The 18,165-nt window shown below is 40.0% G+C and overlaps 1 protein-coding gene across 3 annotated transcripts in view; it reads left to right on the top strand.

Moving 5' to 3' along the window:
* The window catches only part of LOC126419014 (uncharacterized), a 474,218-nt gene that overhangs the window by 296,648 nt on the left and 159,405 nt on the right, over positions 1–18,165 (top strand). For all 3 annotated transcript variants that reach the window (XM_050086069.1, XM_050086068.1, XM_050086070.1), the window contains one exon: positions 1,207–1,396. In XM_050086069.1, coding sequence (XP_049942026.1) covers positions 1,207–1,396 — 190 coding nt within the window. The remainder of the gene's footprint in view (positions 1–1,206; positions 1,397–18,165) is intronic.

Raw genomic sequence — 18,165 nt, 5'->3', positions numbered from 1 at the left:
CGCACTGGTTACTGTCTACAGCTCTCGGGGCCCCCTAGCCCCCCCCCCCTCCTCCCCGTCTCTCTCTCTCTCTCTCTCTCTCTCTCTCTCTCTCTCTCTCCCTCTCCCTCTCCCTCTCCTCTCCTCTCCTCTCCCCCCCCCCCCCCCCCCCCCCCCCCCTATCTCTTTTGAGACTCGATGCCACCTCGATCCTCGATGCAGAGTAGTACTTCATCCTTTCCATGTTGTTATTCCACTGTAGTCTTTGTATTGTTTAATTTACAACCATGTAACTTTTGTGGCTGCTCTTTGCTTAGTAGTAGTAGTAGTAGTAGAGGTATATGAATACTTACTTCCTATAACATAACTATTTAATGAACTATTTAATGCATATTAGTACATCACGAAGAATTATGGAGAATATAAAAGAAAGTTCAGAAATTTTTAAAGCATGCTTTATAGATTTTAAATTGTTTATGTGGACAACACCTAAGTAATAATCCATGTCAGGCCAAAATTCTGAAGAATACTTTCAGTCACTGACACAGGCACATTAGAAATGCACCTTTTAATGCCCGGAATGGTTTTGGAAGAAGAAGCACATAAACAATGTCTTTCACATGACACCATAAAAAGAAGTCCAAGGTTGTCAGGTCCAGAGATCTACAGAAGAGTTGAAGAGGTCAGATCCCTGATGATTCCAGTGGGCTTGGCTTGGCTTCTTCTACCATCTTATCTCCACCAATCACATAGCACAGATTTTGTTGACATCTGTATGGCAGCGCCTCAGTGTTGTCACAGCTCTGTTGTTAATGCCAGCAGCCATTTACACTTCACAGTTAAAAGTTAGCAGCAGCAGTGACAGCTGCCCGGAATCATCTCTTGCTGACTGTAGTATAGGTGGCAGAGAGCAGAACACAGTATTGTTATGTTCAATATGACCAGTCCAATAGTTCAGTAGACATTGATTTGAAAATGTGTGAACGTCCGTACCCCATTTAAAATTCACTGCACATGCACAACAATCAAAAGTTTGAATTGTTTTTCATTCTGTATAATTCTTATCAGTGTATTCCTTTAGGTTAAATGGTTATGGTTGTTTGAAATTGGTGTAGTCATTTGGAACTGCCCTGTATTTCTCTCTTCATTGAGGGAGTCATAAGACGAAAAAAATCAACGTATATTAATTTCATCTCTGGTGTATCATTTACAACAGTTTATTTACAGATTGCTGGAGGCTGGTGGAGCAAAATACTTCCATATATCCAGAAGGACAGATATTTTCACCCTGGTATATGAAGTAGATTGGGTTCTTGTATGCGGACGTAGTGTAAACTGTGAGGAGATGGTCAACCGTCTTTCACAGCAAGGGATTCTTTGCATACGCCTTGGTTTTCTCATAGACACATTATTGATGGTAAGATTTTATCCATACCTTGTAATTGTGGTTGGCATGTTCAGTAGCAAGGGTACCATTAATTAAATTTTATGCTTTGATGCCAGTGAGATTTACTTTTAATAATTATAATGATGATGATCTAATATGTAATTTCTTAGACTTTCCCGGCAATTTGATGACATCTCGTGGAAGTCGGGTTTTCTGCCGGATATCAGCGTCTTCCAAACACGATATTTCGACATCATTACTTGACGTCTTCATCAAGTGTTCCCTGAGACTGGCTGCTTGCTGGACCGGGTCGCATATTTATGTCTGCCCGGTGCCTGGTGTTCTGTTTGCCGTTCCCTAGTCGGTCTGCGCCCACGAATCGCGCTATCCTGCCGCTCTAGGTGTTCCCTATTCCGTTCGCGCCCGCTCTTGCCGCCTCCAACTGCGGTCGTGGCCTCCTGGTGTTGCCTTCTCGGTCCGCGCCCGTGAGTGGCGCTCCCCTGCCACTCTGGACGTTCCCTATTCCATTCGGGCCCGCTCTTGCCGCCTCCAACTGCGGTCGTGGCCTCCTGGTGTTCCATTATCGGTCCGCACCCGTGAGTGGCGCTCCAGTGTCTTGGCTCGGTGTACGAGTGTTCTAAGCACCCCAGTCTTTTGTGCTGGGTGGTGGCAGCTGTCGGCCTGTAGGTATAAGTCTGTGTGTGTTGGCTTTCAGTACATGCTGTGGCTGATGGTGCCATCCGCCTTCTTCTTCAGCAGGACATCCAGAAACGGAAGCTGACCGTCCTTTTCTAGCTCCATGGTGAATTTAATAATCGGATGCCTTGAGTTCAGGTGCTCCAGGAAGTCTTCCAGTTTTTTGCGACCGTGGGGCCAAATGACAAATATGTCATCAACGTATCTCAGGAAGCATGTTGGCTGGTAAGTGGCAGTTGTAAGAGCCTCGTCCTCGAACTTCTCCATAAACAGGTTGGCCACTACTGTTGACAAGGGGCTACCCATTGCCACCCCTGCAGTGTGTTCATAGAATTGACCTCCACATAGGAAGTAAGTCGATGTTAGAATATGCTTAAACAGATCCAGCACAGCTCCATCAAACTTCTCACTGATTAAGTCAAGTGTGTCCTTAAGGGGCACTCTGGTGAACAGGGACACCACGTCAAAACTGACCATTAAGTCTGCATCTGAGAAACGTAGGTTTTTAAGACATTCCACAAAGTCCCGTGAGTTGCAGATGTGGTGTGCACACTTCCCCACATATGGTGCCAACATTTTCTTGAGATATGTTGCAGCTGGGTAGGTGGCTGCCCCAATATTGCTCACAATGGGTCGTAGTGGTACACCCTCTTTGTGGATTTTAGGTAGTCTGTAGAGTCTGGGTGGTACTGGTTCCTTGGATTTCAGTTGTTTGATAACTTTCTCAGGGCAGCCAATTTCCTTCAGCAGAGACTTGGTTTTTCTGTCCACCCTGTCAGTTGGATCCTGCTCTAGTGGTTTGTAAGCCGGGTCCTCCAGAAGTCGCCGCATCTTCAGGTCATAGTCACCTTTCTGCAGTATGACTGTGGAGTTCCATTTATCTGCTGGTAATACCACTATGTCATCATCTTCTCGTAATCTCCTGAGAGCCATCCTCTCGTCTCTTGAGATGAGATGTTAGGCGGCCTGGCTCTGGTAAGGGCTCTGCACGTCTCTCTCCGAATCTCTTCAGCCGTACTTGAGTGTAGTGTGTTGATGACTTGTTCCACAGAGCTGATGAAATTGGCTACTGGTAGATCTCTAGGAGTGACAGCTAACCTGATGGTTCTTGGCAGGGGCCTAAATTTAGGCTGAAGAGATTCGGAGAGAAGAAGAAATCAAGAAGCTGGCATTTTTACCGTATGCCGGGCCTGTTTCTGCCAAGGTCAGCAGAATACTAATGAAACATAACATCAAGAGTGTCTTCTGCCCACCTAGCAAAATCAGGGCTTTACTTGGAGCAGTCAAAGATGACCTGGGCTTAAGGAAGCCTGGCATTTACAATATTCCTTGTGAATGCGGTATGTCCTACATTGGCCAAATGACTAGAACGGTGGAAATCAGATGTAAGGAACACCAGCGACATACCAGGCTAAGGCAGGGCACAAAATCAGCAATAGCAGAACACTGCCTAGCGTTGGAACATTCCATGGATTATGAGAACACCAAGGTCATGGTCCAGACCCCCAGATTCTGGGATAGTGTCATCACTGAATCTATAGAGGTAAAGATTGCACAAAACCTGATTAACTGGGAAGCAGGATACCAGCTAAGCACTGCATGGAACCCGGCATTTGAACTGCTGAAGCAATACCGGAGAAAATATGTTGCCAACACCAGACATCTGCACACTGCGTGCACGAACCAAGGAAGGAACACCAGGAGGCCACCACCGCAGATGGAGGTGGCCAGAGTGGGCGTGGACAGAATAGGGAACGTCCTGAGTGGCAGGGGAGCGCCACTCACGGGCGCGGACCGAGAAGGCAACACCAGGAGGCCACGACCGCAGATGGAGGCGGCCAGAGTGGGCGCAGACGGAATAGGGAACACCTAGAGCGGCAGGATAGCGCGACTCGCGGGCGCGGACCGACTAGGGAACAGCAAACAGAACACCAGGCAGGCATAAATATGCGACCCGGTCCAGCAAGCAGCCAGTCTCAGGGAACACCTGATGAAGACGTCGAGTAATGACGTCGAAATATCGTGTTTGGAAGATGGTGATATCCGGCAGAAAACCCGATTTCCACAAGATGTCATGATCTAATATGTTTGGTTATAATTTGTAAGTATTTTAAAGCAAGCCTGGAAGCGTTACTTTATTCAAGGAAAATCCATGCAAACTTATTTTGATAAAAAGATAATTTTTGGTTTCGTGTAATAACGCAGATCACTCATGTTTAATACTGTTTAGACTATAAGAACATGTGAAATTGTTCTGACTTTCTTCCAAAAAGGTATTGGACAGCAAAGTGTAAATTTTTGAGTAGATAGGGGTTATACACTTCCTGAAAATAGTAATAAAAATAATGAAATAGAAATCCATAATTTGTCCTTAAAGGACATTTTATTTGATCAAATGCAGCAGACATTGTGCAGCTGTGTTCTGCAGAACCTAGAATTTTTATGAGTCATCAGAGATTTAAGTTTTAAAACTATTTACTTCAGCACAAGAAGCTGAAAAATGAATTTTTGTTCAGTATATGGGGAAACAGTCTTCAAAAAATTTCAGTGATACTGTACTCAACAATGGGGATAATCATGAAAAGTTAGAACAGCTCAGATGTTGGCTACATCCCCTCCAAATAAAAGCGCCAATGGCTCAACATGTGTTTACACACACACACAAAAGCATAGAATTTGTAAATTGTTTCAGTTGTCATGGAGAGGAGCTGTTTGTGAAAAAAGGAAAAAAGGGTTATTTTGATATTATAATGGCTATTCAGGGTGTTTCAAAATTCCTCTTACAGACTTGTTGGGGTTGTAGAGGAGACTTAGTACATGAAGTTTCAATAAGTAATGCATGTCTGTAAATGTATAGTTTGGATGTAATATACGTTTGAAGACTCACTTGAAAACCGATCACTTCATAGTATGCATACGGTAGAGACAGTGAGGTGTGACCTGTGTACCCTACTGGATCCCTAGCATGGACAATGTTTTGAGCACTCGTGATTGTGTTCTCTTACAAGTGACAAAGGATGTCCTCTTCAAAGTCGAGAACTTAACGCGTCAGAGGGGTACCACAGTCAATCGTCCTAGTTCGGAATGTATCAGTTTCTCACAGCCATTGTTGTAGTTGGGCAAACATGGTATGTTATGTCATCGTCATAGCAGGGACTGACAGTGGCTTCCTGTTATCAGTTTGTGTGCGCACTATGAAAGTTTTATATCCAGATGGTACATTTCAATATGTGGATTCCTTACAAAACTTCATTTACTAAGTCCTCTCTACAACTGCTAGAAGGCTGTAACAGTAATTGTGAAACGCCCTGTATATGTGTGTGCATACTGAGGATGCATTTTTGTGGGATCGCATGCGTTTACCTGGTAAACAAGATAATTAACTACACTTGTCAAAATGCTGGATGATTTTGGGACAGTATTCGAAGAAATTAATAAGTAAATAAAACCCTTCACAAATGTAGGCGTTGACAATGTTGACAGTGTTTGTTAGGAAAAAAGTAATAAAATGTTGAAGAGCTGTGACCGGTGGGTTACATTTAAAGTTCAGTTTTCAGGCTATAAAAGTATCTATTTGCCAATTTTGTATCTACTAGCATCATCTTGAGGGAAATTCTTCTCAGGTACGGACTTCATATGGATTTTGTTTCATTCTTCTTTTGTTGATTAAATTATTTCCGAGCACTGTTAAGCATAAAATGTTGGTGGTTCATTAATCGATTCATTGGTAGCTTAGTTTGTAGTGTTAGCATAATCGAATTGAAATCATAACATTGCAGGTTTGAATCTATCTAGTAGGAAAATCCCTTAATTTTCATGTTTATTAATAAGTGGAAATGCTCGTTAACAAATAGGGAATCATAATTTCTTAAGAAAAATACCACATGAAAATGTGGGTATGGACACTAAATTAAAATTTGCTACTAAAATGAGACATAAAATAGAAACTCGTATAACATTTTGTTTTGTTTAACAAAAATGCATTTCGCATGACTGTATCAAATTTTAATTTGTTTCCATGTGGCCAGTAATTCAAAACAAAAATGTTATTTTTATGAAAAAATAATAATTGATGATTGTTAATTATCCATTTGCATTTATTAATAAATATAGATTTAAAAAAGGACACTACTAGAGAGATTCAGACAAGTGACATGGCAATTAGTCAAATTACTCTATGAAGTGAGCTACTGACTAAGTCAAAAAACTACAAACATTTTCTATTTAACGGTGCTAGAAAATATAATTAACTTCAAAGGTTGTTTTCAGTTTTTTTGAGAACTATGTAAAACTGTTTCGGGAAACTGACGTCCGGGCACTGACATTTAAATTCTGTTATGTGCGAAAAAATTAAATATGGCTGGTCCCTAAAGTGACCTTCTCAGATGACATTTGAAATCATGAGATTATCAAGTTTTGTAGACTGTTAATACTGTTACGTAATTCTGTCTTTTCCATTAACTCATTTGTTACAGTGTGAAAGAAGAATAAAATCTGTGAACAATTTCTGTATTTCGTTGGACACACTGTCATGGGTAATTATGTTTTGATAAGTCTGTAGCCTTAGGCAAACCCAATTCTCCACCCTCTTCCAAACACTGTAAAAAGGCAAGTGGAAATTTATTTTCATTTTCTTTAACCTTTTGAATGTCGAGGTAACGATCTGTCGTTACCCCCTACTGACGCTAATACTGTCAGGGTGCCGATTCGTCGGTACTCTGCTTCGTCTTGTTTAGCTTACATAATCGGCGCTAGATGGTGTTGGCGTGCTGATTACAGATGCTCTTTGAATGGAGCTATGTGTAGATCGATAGCTATCGACAATTGAGCATCGTTTTGGTGAAATATTAGCATTAGATTATTCTGCTTTTGCATTGTTTGTTTGTTGACGCCGTGATTCGTAGTACCTGTTTACATTCTGTTATTGCGTTCTACATTCTTGATTTTGCACAGTGCTGTATTTATCATTGTCTCTGTGTGTTTTTCTTCACAATAAGAGTTTACAGTTTGTTTATTTTCTCCGTTTTTTTGTGAAAAATGTGATCTACATCAGGTCACAACAGAGGACTTACTGCCGAAGAAATTTGTGAACTTTTAGAATGTACTAGTGATACAGAATGTTTTAGCGAAAGTAGCAGCAGTTCAGAAAGTGACAGTGATGTACTTGACGATATTGTGAACGAAAGTGAAGACGAAATGGAAGATGTACAATACACTGAAGTACTTGCGCCTGAAACACTACAGCCATTACCACATCCATTTCAAGAGCTGCCAGGACCAAAACATATGCCACCAGTAGGATCTCCTGTGATAGAATATTTCAATCTATTCTTTAATACAACGTTGCTTCAGCTTATTGTAACTGAAACGAATCGCTCAGCTAAACAGTTTATAACTAAACATGCTACATTGTCCAAACCATATAAGAAATGGAAGAATGTGACAAGTACCAAGGTAAGAGGTTTTATTGCTTGCTTACTAAATATGGGACTCAATAAAAGGCCCACAATGTTATCATACTGGAGCACAAAACTGTCACAGGCATTTCCATGGTTTGGTAAAATGTTTTCTGCCCACCGATTTAGGCATCTGATGAAATTCTTTCATCTTGTGGATAGTGAGAAATGTCCAGCACCAGGCCATCCTGATTATGACCCATGTATCAGGTACCAGCCATTGGTAGATCATGCTAATAATATATTTAGACATCATTACACACCTCATGGACAAATTAGTATTGATGAGAGTCTAGTTGGCACTAAATGCGGGGTGTATACGGCCCGGGAGATCCGGGAGAAACCCGGTAATTTTTTCATCCGGGAGAAAACCGGGAAAAATCCGGGAATTTTTTAGAATTCCGGGGATGTTTCATTGTTTTAGTTTTCAGTTAAATTTTTGTAACTTTGACTAGTAAGAACCAATACTCTAACAAAGAATATTACCGTATCTCGCTAATGCAGAATAATACTGCAGCAATAAAACACGAACGAGAGAAAAAAACGAAAATAAAACCTAAGTTGCAAAGGAAATTCTCCATATACAGGAACAAAACACAGTGCTCACACAAGCGTCTGCGAACAGCAAAATGTGTCAAGGCTTTAGGAAGACTATGCAATGTTTCATAACAATAAATTGTGTCTGATGAGCGTGACGTCACAGCTGTTTATATTAGATGCTCCCGTATCTTTATGGAACAATCAGTACGCCGGGAAAGCTTTAGCGAGCTTATGCGCATGTGCAGTTGAGTCGCGTATGAGTAGTACCTTCTCCCGCTTCTGGCTACAGAAGTGTGGCAGTTAGCTGTATATGCAATAGCAGCAAGCAGCCAGATGCTATCTGGAAAAATTTTACTGGTGCCCCTAAGCTGACAGATTCACGTGTGCGCAACAGGCCCGGAACTAGGCGGCGGGGGCAAACCGGGGTATCTATCTGTCCCGGGCAGCAGTTTGGGGGGTTACCAAATTCATAATATTGAGGAAAAAGGCCTTGTTTCAGAAAGCGCCTAGCACCCAGCGCACGTTGGTCTATCAATTACTCAGATGATTTTGAGCACATCCCTGTTGGTTTTTGATCAAATTCTAAGTTGATTTCTGAATGGATCATGAGTTGATTTTTGAATGTGTGCATAGTGTACGTGATGTCTCTGTGATTGGAATCCCCATCGCATCTAGAAATAAACTTTCCTGCAGACAAAAGGGGACGGGTCTATACGAGCTGAGCGAATAAAGCCGAAAGGGTGAATGCCAATCGCTCTTTATGTGGTTGACTGGGTTTGCAAATGTTTAGCGTTGTTATGATTACTAGCGAATTCCATAGATTCAGACTACCAGAGTGGAAATAAATGACTAACAGGAATAACGGGCAACCAAGATTACGTATTGTCTTCTCCGTGTACCCAAGAAAATTTTGACAGAAAATTTTTGGCCTGACCGGTACCCTACTAAGGACCAGTTACACAGTCCCCGGCTAGCAGCCACTAAAGTTCTATTCTGGGAGTAGCGTGGAAAATGCGTTGTACGAACACTTAATAATGCCTAACCGGAGAACAAATGCGGTATAACTAAACTGGTGATTGTGGCAGGGTTAGTGAAGTTAACCAGAGGATAAATTTTGACACTGGCAGGAATGGTTACAGAATTGGTGATGACAAGATTGTTTGTTAGAACGAGGAAGGAGAAGAAATGGAGACTCTCACAAATGACAGAAGAATACGACGATTCTAAATTGGTATAAAAATTTCGTACTACTACTTTTCGATTTCATGCTTCAGAAGCTAGAGAGTAGGAATGAAATGTGAAACTATTTCCCAATATAAAACCTTTTGCTTGTAGTAGGCCTAATATGCATTTGACATTGGTACTTTGTGAATTATATTCTGTCGTGTTATAAAAATGACCATTTGTGCCGAAACAGTCTCGTTTATTTGGTGTGTGTAACAATTGCTACAATATTAAGCAGGCCTATTTCGATTTATCTAGCAGATTATTTGGGTACTATTTGTATTAACAGCTTTTCTGTGTTTTTTCATGTAGCAAAACGCTGACGAACTTTGATGGCGTAATACCTTCTTTCCCAGAAAGGAAAGTACGCCATATAAAGCTGTGGCAAGATTAGAGAGAATAAAAAAAAAAGCTAGGACTTAAGGATTGAAGAAATGTGTACTGTCTTGCTTGTCTCTTGTCTTTACTCATTTTATGTATCTTATATTTAATTTTATGTCACATAGAACAGCAAGTTATTAGCTAAAAGGCAGTAAGGACTGAAAATTTTCCGAGGAGTTCTTGTCCTCCCGGTTACAAATAATCCCATACACTACTAATTGCGAGATTTTTTAAAGAGGGGCAAGATGTCAAACTGTCCGACTGGGAGCGGGAGATGCACCACAGAACATTTTAATTTCCACTGGGCTGAATATAGTTTTATGGCACTCATTACAAAATATTACACCTTTGAATTCCACAGAGCGAAATACAGAGGCGTGCGATGGAACAATTCTGTGAAGAGCCTTAGCACTGCACTTCAGCACGCTTAAGACCAAATAACATGTCTTACGTTCCCTCGATCATATATGTTTTATGTATCAGACTCTTCAGAAAGATGTGAGCTACAATATGAAGATATTTTTGAAAAGTCGATTTTTTAAATTTTTGGTGTTCTACCTCAAACGCTCGAGGGAGGGGGAGCACCACTATCTAATATTGGCCCGGTTCGGAAATATCGTAGATCCGGACCTGATGCACAGAGCAGTCTGAGTTGTAGTGGGGAGGTGATAGTGTCCACATTACCCATGTTTCCGTTAAGTGATTTTGCTGTTTCCTCTTCGTTTATTGCTCTCATGTCAAATGAAAACAAAACGGATTTCTGTGGTCGGGAGCTATCAAGTGAACTAAAATACATTCACATAATTACGGAAGGCTAAAATTCACATAATTACAGAAGGCTAAAATAAGTTATTAGTTTAAGATTTTATTTTGTTTCTACCTATTTGACAGTCAAAGCATTAATCGCCTTGCAGAACAATGAAGTTATCTCTGTTAGTTTGTTAAAAAAAATTGACTTTTATTAATCTTTTCTGCTGAGGCAGTCAATTTATTTGAAACAATGTGTTTAATTCCACACTATTGCCTAGTTTCAACTTTTCACTACATTTCAAGTTCACATTTTCATTGTCTAGCACGTATGTCATTATGCCATAATAAAGAACCAAACATGAGATAATGCGGTACTGGTACTCCAAGAAAATTTACATCTGAATCTGGACATACAAATGTGCATTTTAGTAGGGTCCACAAAATTCCCATGCTCTTAGAGTATCCCCTAACGTCTTGTTTCGTTTATGACATAATGTAAGATCTTTTAATGTTTTACACGTACGACCATACGGGCTCCCTGTGTCGTCGTAGCTGTGCAAGTGCGGCGACGCCTGTCATCTGGCGCAACTGCTGAAATGACTCTATTTCTAACAGGTTGCGGGAAAATATTCTGAATGGTTGTTCGAAAAGCGTTACCTTCAAGTAAAGATGATTTCCTTTTACACAAGAAGAACTGTGTCCGCCAATGTCCGATGAATTTATTAAATCACAGAGCGTTTGACTCTCATTTAAAATTCAAGTCTTAGAGAACGACCATTTAGAATATTTTCGAGCCCAGAAGATCAGATATTTATGTCGTCGTTAAAAATTTTACTGGCACATTTGTGTGATATATCTTAAAAGTGTAACACACGCAAAGAAGATCTTGCAGCTTATTAATCTTGGAGGCCAATATTATAGGCTACGTGAAAGCTTTTCTTTTCTTTTAGCAACACTATGTATATTAATTTAAACCATTACTTAGCCCTATTTGTGCGTTCACGCTACTTAGCAGTGATGTTGCTATTGGCTGACCATATCATGTGTTATATGCTCTTAATATCCGCTGTCATCGGCTGGCGAGATAGCTTGACATGAGCTATGACTGGCGTACAAAAACGCATTGCAATCTCGATCTCAATCCTTCTGAAAGTAACATGCGGTGTTTGGTGAAATTCGAATTTATACTTTCATAATACGAAATATGCAGTGTACGTGTTGCTGCACATCGGAAGTGCCGGGAAATTCTATGCTGGTGTATAAAACCACAACCATTGAAAGGATTAATAAGTTTTACAGTTCCGAGGACAAGTATACTGTTACTTAACATGGAAAAGTGTATTTTCATCTGAGAGGAAGTGTGTTTTTAACCGGGAAATCCGGGAAAAATCCAGGAATTTTTTTTCCTCGTCCACTTATACACCTTGTAAATGTCATACTTCCCTATTACTGTATTTGCCAAACAAACACCACCACTGATGGGGAATCAAATTCTGGATGCTGTGTGACTCTATAACACACTATTGTCTTGGATTTTATACGTACAGAGGTGCCAAAAGCCAAGAAGATAAGGCTGAGATTGCAAGACATGGCTTAGGTTACTGTGTTGTCCAGAAGTTACTGTGTTTGGGCAGTTATTTGAACAAGGGATATCATATCTTTATGGACAACTTTTTCATGTCATTACCACTTGTGTAAGTCTCTACAAATTAGGTACATACATTACTGGCACTGTAAGAAAAAACAGTAAATATTTGCCAGAGCAATTTAGAAAGAAATTTGGAATTGGGGAAAAGATGTATTGTAAGTCAGGTCTGGTACTAGCATGTGCGTACTGAGAGAAAAAAAGTCCCAGCCTACCTCCATTCCGTTATTGTCAAGTAAAGTTGGTGCTGGTGACATTGAAGTCCAAAATAATAACAAAACAGTAAAAAAGACAGAAATAATACACCAGTACAACCAGTATATGGGTGGAATAGACACATCCGACATGATGCTGTATGTGTATTTGTATGAGAGGTGAACTCTTCGTTACTGGAAGAAGGTAGCTTTTAACATAATGTCAAGAATGGTGCTGAATTCTTATATACTATACAACGAGCATAATAAAGGAAGGAAAGTTGTTTCCAGATATGTATACACTGTAATGATAATTGAAGCCTTGTCAGATGAATGGCTGCAAGAAAAAAATGCAACTGATGATCCTCATGGTGCTCCAGGTTTGAGAAAACTTACAGAGAAGAAAGAGTCAAGATGCTGTGTGTGTACTAGTGAGGGAAGGAAAAGGAGGTCAAGAACTGTTTGTAATAAAAGTCATATTGTAGACATGGAAATTCTGTAATGTTCTCTTCAAATAAATAATTATCTTTCTAAATAATAACAAAAATTTCATATCCCTCATGTCATTTTACTCAGAAATGTGTGTAGATTCTATGGATTGTAGTTAGCCTTGTTAAATTGAAGCACAGTGTTGGATATATGGAATCAAAGTCAAGTTTATAATTTTTTTTCTAAATATTTTATTTGGACTGTCACAATCAAATTCATTTGAAACATTATCATAATCTGTGTAAGCCATAATATTCTACATACTTTTATGGATAAGTGGTAATTTTTTCATATTTTTAAAGTGAATACTGTGTGATATATGGCAATTTAAATAGAATGTAAATACGCATTACATTTTTAGCACACACCACTCCAAATCGGCTGACTACAAAAGGGTTAAGTGTTCTGTGGATTCACAATCCTGTATCCATCTGCCCATACAGAGTCCTCTCATCTGTTTTCACCTTAACACCTTGATGACATGCCCTGGAAATCTCCATTTTACAGTCGCCAGGAACAGCAGATGGGGTACGGAAATATCCATTTTCCTGCACAGGCATTGTTTATGGCCTGTTGCACTCATTTTTTGGTAAATTTTGGATTATTTGCTGACCTGGTACAGAGTAGGAAGACTGTAGATGTTGGTGTCAGTATGTTTGACTACTTGTACAATCACAATAGCTTTGAAATCTTCATGTATACTAAGGTGATCTTACATGCCAGGAGTCAACGCACAATATGGCGTGGCCTGGGCAGTATACTTTGTGCAATGGTGAAATTTTTTCATGATTTACATCTACATTCATGATTGAGGGTGATGTGTACCAAGTGATACAGAGAATGTAAAGAGTGATAATTCTAGTGACAATGGCAGTGAGTTTGGACCATCTACGAGGCATGTTTTTTAAGTAAGTACCATTTTGAAATTAAAAAAAGACATGCTAAGATATCTCAACAATTTTATTATTACGTGAAAGCCTGTACCTTAATCTACTTTTCTACATAATTTCCGTCAATATTGAGGCACTTATTATAACATAGTTCCAGTTTTTGAATACCCTCATAGATGTCTGCCGCCTGACTTGTTAACTGTATCACCCCAGTTTTGACTTCGTCATCGTCTTGAAGACGCTGAACGCCCAGCTGTTTCTTCAAGTGCAGGAACAGATGGTAGTCACTGTGCGCAAGATCGGGGCTGTACGGAGGACAATATATAGTTTCCCATCGAAATGATGTGATGAAATCTTTGGTCTGATTTGCCACATGCGGACGGGCATTGTCATGCAGCAAAATGCCCTTGCTCAACTTTCATGGACTGTTGCTTTGATTCTGGTGTGACGTAGGCTACCCATGCTTCATCACCCGTAACAATTTGGCTTAAGAAATCATCACTGTTGTTGTGGTACTGCTCAAGGAAAGACAATGCACTGTCTAAACGTTTGATTTTGTGCACACCCGTCAACATTTTCGGTACCCAATGTGCGCACAGCTTTCGGTAATTTAAGTGCTCGGTCACAATGCCATAAAAAACACTATGAGAAACGTTAGGGAAGTCATCCTGCAAGGAGGAAAATCGTAAAGCGTCTTTTTTTCTCTAACCTTATTGTAATTCTGTCAGAGACAGCAAAGGACTTGGAAGAGCAGTTCAATGGAATGGACAGTGTCTTGAAAGGAGGATATAAGATGAACATCAACAAAAGCAAAACAAGGATAATGGAATGTAGTCTAATTAAGTCGGGTGATGCTGAGGGAATTAGATTAGGAAATGAGGCACTTAAAGTAGTAAAGGAGTTTTGCTATTTGGGGAGCAAAATAACTGATGATGGTCGAAGTAGAGAGGATATAAAATGTAGGCTGGCAATGGCAAGGAAAGCGTTTCTGAAGAAGAGAAATTTGTTAACATCCAGTATTGATTTAAGTGTCAGGAAGTCATTTCTGAAAGTATTCGTATGGAGTGTAGCCATGTATGGAAGTGAAACATGGACGATAAATAGTTTGGACAAGAAGAGAATAGAAGCTTTCGAAATGTGGTGCTACAGAAGAATGCTGAAGATTAGATGGGTAGATCACATAACTAATGAGGAAGTATTGAATAGGATTGGGGAGAAGAGAAGTTTGTGGCACAACTTGACCAGAAGAAGGGATCGGTTGGTAGGACATGTTCTGAGGCATCAAGGGATCACCAATTTAGTATTGGAGGGCAGCGTGGAGGGTAAAAATCGTAGAGGGAGACCAAGAGATGAATACACTAAGCAGATTCAGAAGGATGTAGGTTGCAGTAGGTACTGGGAGATGAAAAAGCTTGCACAGGATAGAGTAGCATGGAGAGCTGCATCAAACCAGTCTCACGACTGAAGACCACAACAACAACAACAACTTATTGTCCACTTCCTGCACCAAACTCCATTGTTCATCATGCACATTTGTGCGGCCATCTTTATATGCTCTCACCCAATTTCTTACCATTCCATCACTCATAATGTTTTCTCCGTAAACTGCACAGATCTCACGATGAATATCGATTGCTTTTAGGCCTTTACCACTAAGAAATCTTATAACAGCCTGTACTTCACAGTCGGCGGGACTCAGGATTATCGGAGGCATCTTAAACACTCAGTACACAACGTAAACAAGGAAGAATCAGACTGTGCGTAGATTAAGGTACAGGCTTTCATGTAAAAATAAAATTATTGGGATATATTAGCACATCTTTTTTTAATTTCAAAACAGTACTTACTTAAAAAACACGCCTCGTACATCAACCATACATCAGAAACATCCACGTATGTTCGTAAGTGACAGTGGTGCTGGCAGTGATGAGGAGGCAGGTATCTGTTTATATGGAATAGATACAAGCAATGGCTATACAAAAGACAATAGAGCACATTTGGAACCTTTTGAAGGTCAGCCAGGCCTTAACATTTGATCCATGTAATATTTCATAGGTTGTTGCTCGCTTTTTTGGTGATGGATTATTTGATATTTTCATAACACAATTTAACCTATATCACAGTCAGAATTTATGTAGGTATAAAGCATCATCCAAGACTCTAAACTTGACTGGCATTCCAGTTGTTGAAACGAAAAGATTTTTAGTGATTATACTTGTGATGGGACAAGTTAGAAAGAATAGTTGTCGGGAGTACAGGAGCACAGACACTTTTATTGAAACTCCTCTCATCAGACAGCTACTGCATCACAATCAATGTGTAATGCAAGGCTTTTCCTGACAATACACAACAGGATGATCCAGCAGACAGTCTCTACAGGGTCTGACTAGTTCTCTAGCATTTTGTGGGTCGTTTTCAGACTGTTTATAAATTCATACAGGAGATACCACTTGATGAGGCATGATACCTCGAAGAGCCCACCTAGGAAATCTGATGAAATGTGGCTTACATGGGTGAACGGTATGTGAGGCCACAAGAAGTTACATATGTAACATGGAATTACATAGCGGTGGGAGGGAAACGACTGGACAGAATCTTTTTCTTTTTCTTTTTTTTCCTCTATATTGGCACCACACCTACACATCTGGCATCATGTCTGTCAGGATGACTAATGTAACAGTGTGATAATTGCAGATAACACGCTTGCATAGAAAACTAGAAATATGAGGGAGCACAAATTTGAGGCAATTGTTGGATCAGTGATCAAGAAACACCCTTCCAAGTACTGAAAAGTTTGCAGCACACACAAATTGAGGAAGGAAACCTGCTACGTGTGGTTGGTCTGCAAGGTACCGCTTCACCAGGCAGTGTGCTTCAGGAAGTAGCATACGTTGAAGAACTACTAGAACATATGGTGTGCAGGAATCCGAAGGTTGAATGTAATATTATCAATAGAATAAGGTAGTAATTAGGCTAGAAAATTGTCTGGTTCACACAGGGTGTGACTAAGCCATTTGGCTGGTGGATTATGATGATTATATGTATGTGAAGTTTACAGTCACATGACAGTTATATTTTATGAAAGGTGGTAATTTTCTACGTGTGTTAACTATTGTTTCCTGTTCAAACACTGTAAGTGTAAAATAAAAATATACAAAGTTGAGATGTTAATTGGTTTATGAATAGAGGCAAAAACTCAACAGATAGCTGAAGAAATACTGTTATGCATAGATAAATCAGCTTAAAGTACTGAAAGGAGATTTGATGTGTGTACTCCTGTCCCCATCCTTCCCAGCCCCCCCCCCCCCCCCCCCCAATATTTCTCTCTCTCTCTCTCTCTCTCTCTCTCTCTCTCTCTCTCTCTCTCTCTAGAAAATAGTTGAATGCATGTATGCAGAGAAGCAGTGGTTGCCAGCCTGTGCCTTGCTATGACACACAATGGCTGTACTAGTGGGGAGTTTTAAAGATATTCCAATATTTGACACCTTCTATAACAGTAACAAATACAGACACTGTGAATAAAAATCCACTGACTTAGGTTTACAATATATTATAAGGTACATAGCATACAGATCTTATTGTGCAAAAGTGAACATGTTACAGGAAGTGGGGTAACTCTGCCTGTTTTGATTCTGGGATTTGAGAATTTGTGTTGTCAGCAACATGTTCATCCATCCCATAAAGCTCATATTGATGATAAATGTATAAAATAAATTGTTTGTTTGTTGTGAATTTAAGCCCTTAGCCTGTTATTGATTTCCACTTTGCAATTGTGCTGGGAACCAAAAATGTATGCTAAACACTGACGTAGAGGTTAGTGAACCATGCAAAGAGTAAACTCTTAATACAGGGCGTTTCAAAAACAATTTTCATTTTGCGAATGCATATATTTATTAAACTTTAAGACATATGAATACGAAGGTTTACATACTTATTTACAAACCTCGCAAGTTCAGATTACAGATGTTCAGCGACACAAACAATATGACTTTGATACTCAAATTCCTCCCACACTCGGGCAAGCATGTCCTTCATCACTGGTGTTATGGTAGTATGGATCCGATCTTCAACTCTTCCAGGCTCTGTGGAAGTGGTGATACATAAACGTTGTCTTTAACGAAACCCCACAGAAAGAAGGCAGAGGGTATCAGATGTGGTGACCATGTAGCCCAGCGGAGACATGCTAAGTCAACATCTCCTTGATGACCAATGCAACGGTTCGGTAGAGTTTCATTCAGATATTCACGCTGACTCCAGTGAGGGGGTGTCCTGTCTTGTTGAAAAATGAAGTTGTCTTTGTGCACCTCAGAAACAACCAGTTTTGTAACATAGCGAGCTACTGCTGACTGTTAATCATGTTTTCATTAATGATGAATGGGTCGTAAACAGATGATCGGGATATTGCACAAAACACATTGACTTTTGGTAAGTCTCGTACATGTTCAGTGGCTGCATGTGGGTTCTGTAGCCCCCAAATTCGAACATTGTGTTTGTTTACCTGGTCACTAATATGGAAAGTTGCTTCATCACTGAA

Source organism: Schistocerca serialis, chromosome 9, assembly GCF_023864345.2.
Source record: "Schistocerca serialis cubense isolate TAMUIC-IGC-003099 chromosome 9, iqSchSeri2.2, whole genome shotgun sequence".
Taxonomy (NCBI): domain Eukaryota; kingdom Metazoa; phylum Arthropoda; class Insecta; order Orthoptera; family Acrididae; genus Schistocerca; species Schistocerca serialis.
Note: the sequence above shows the minus strand (reverse complement) of the source record. Positions and strands in the feature narration are given on the sequence as shown.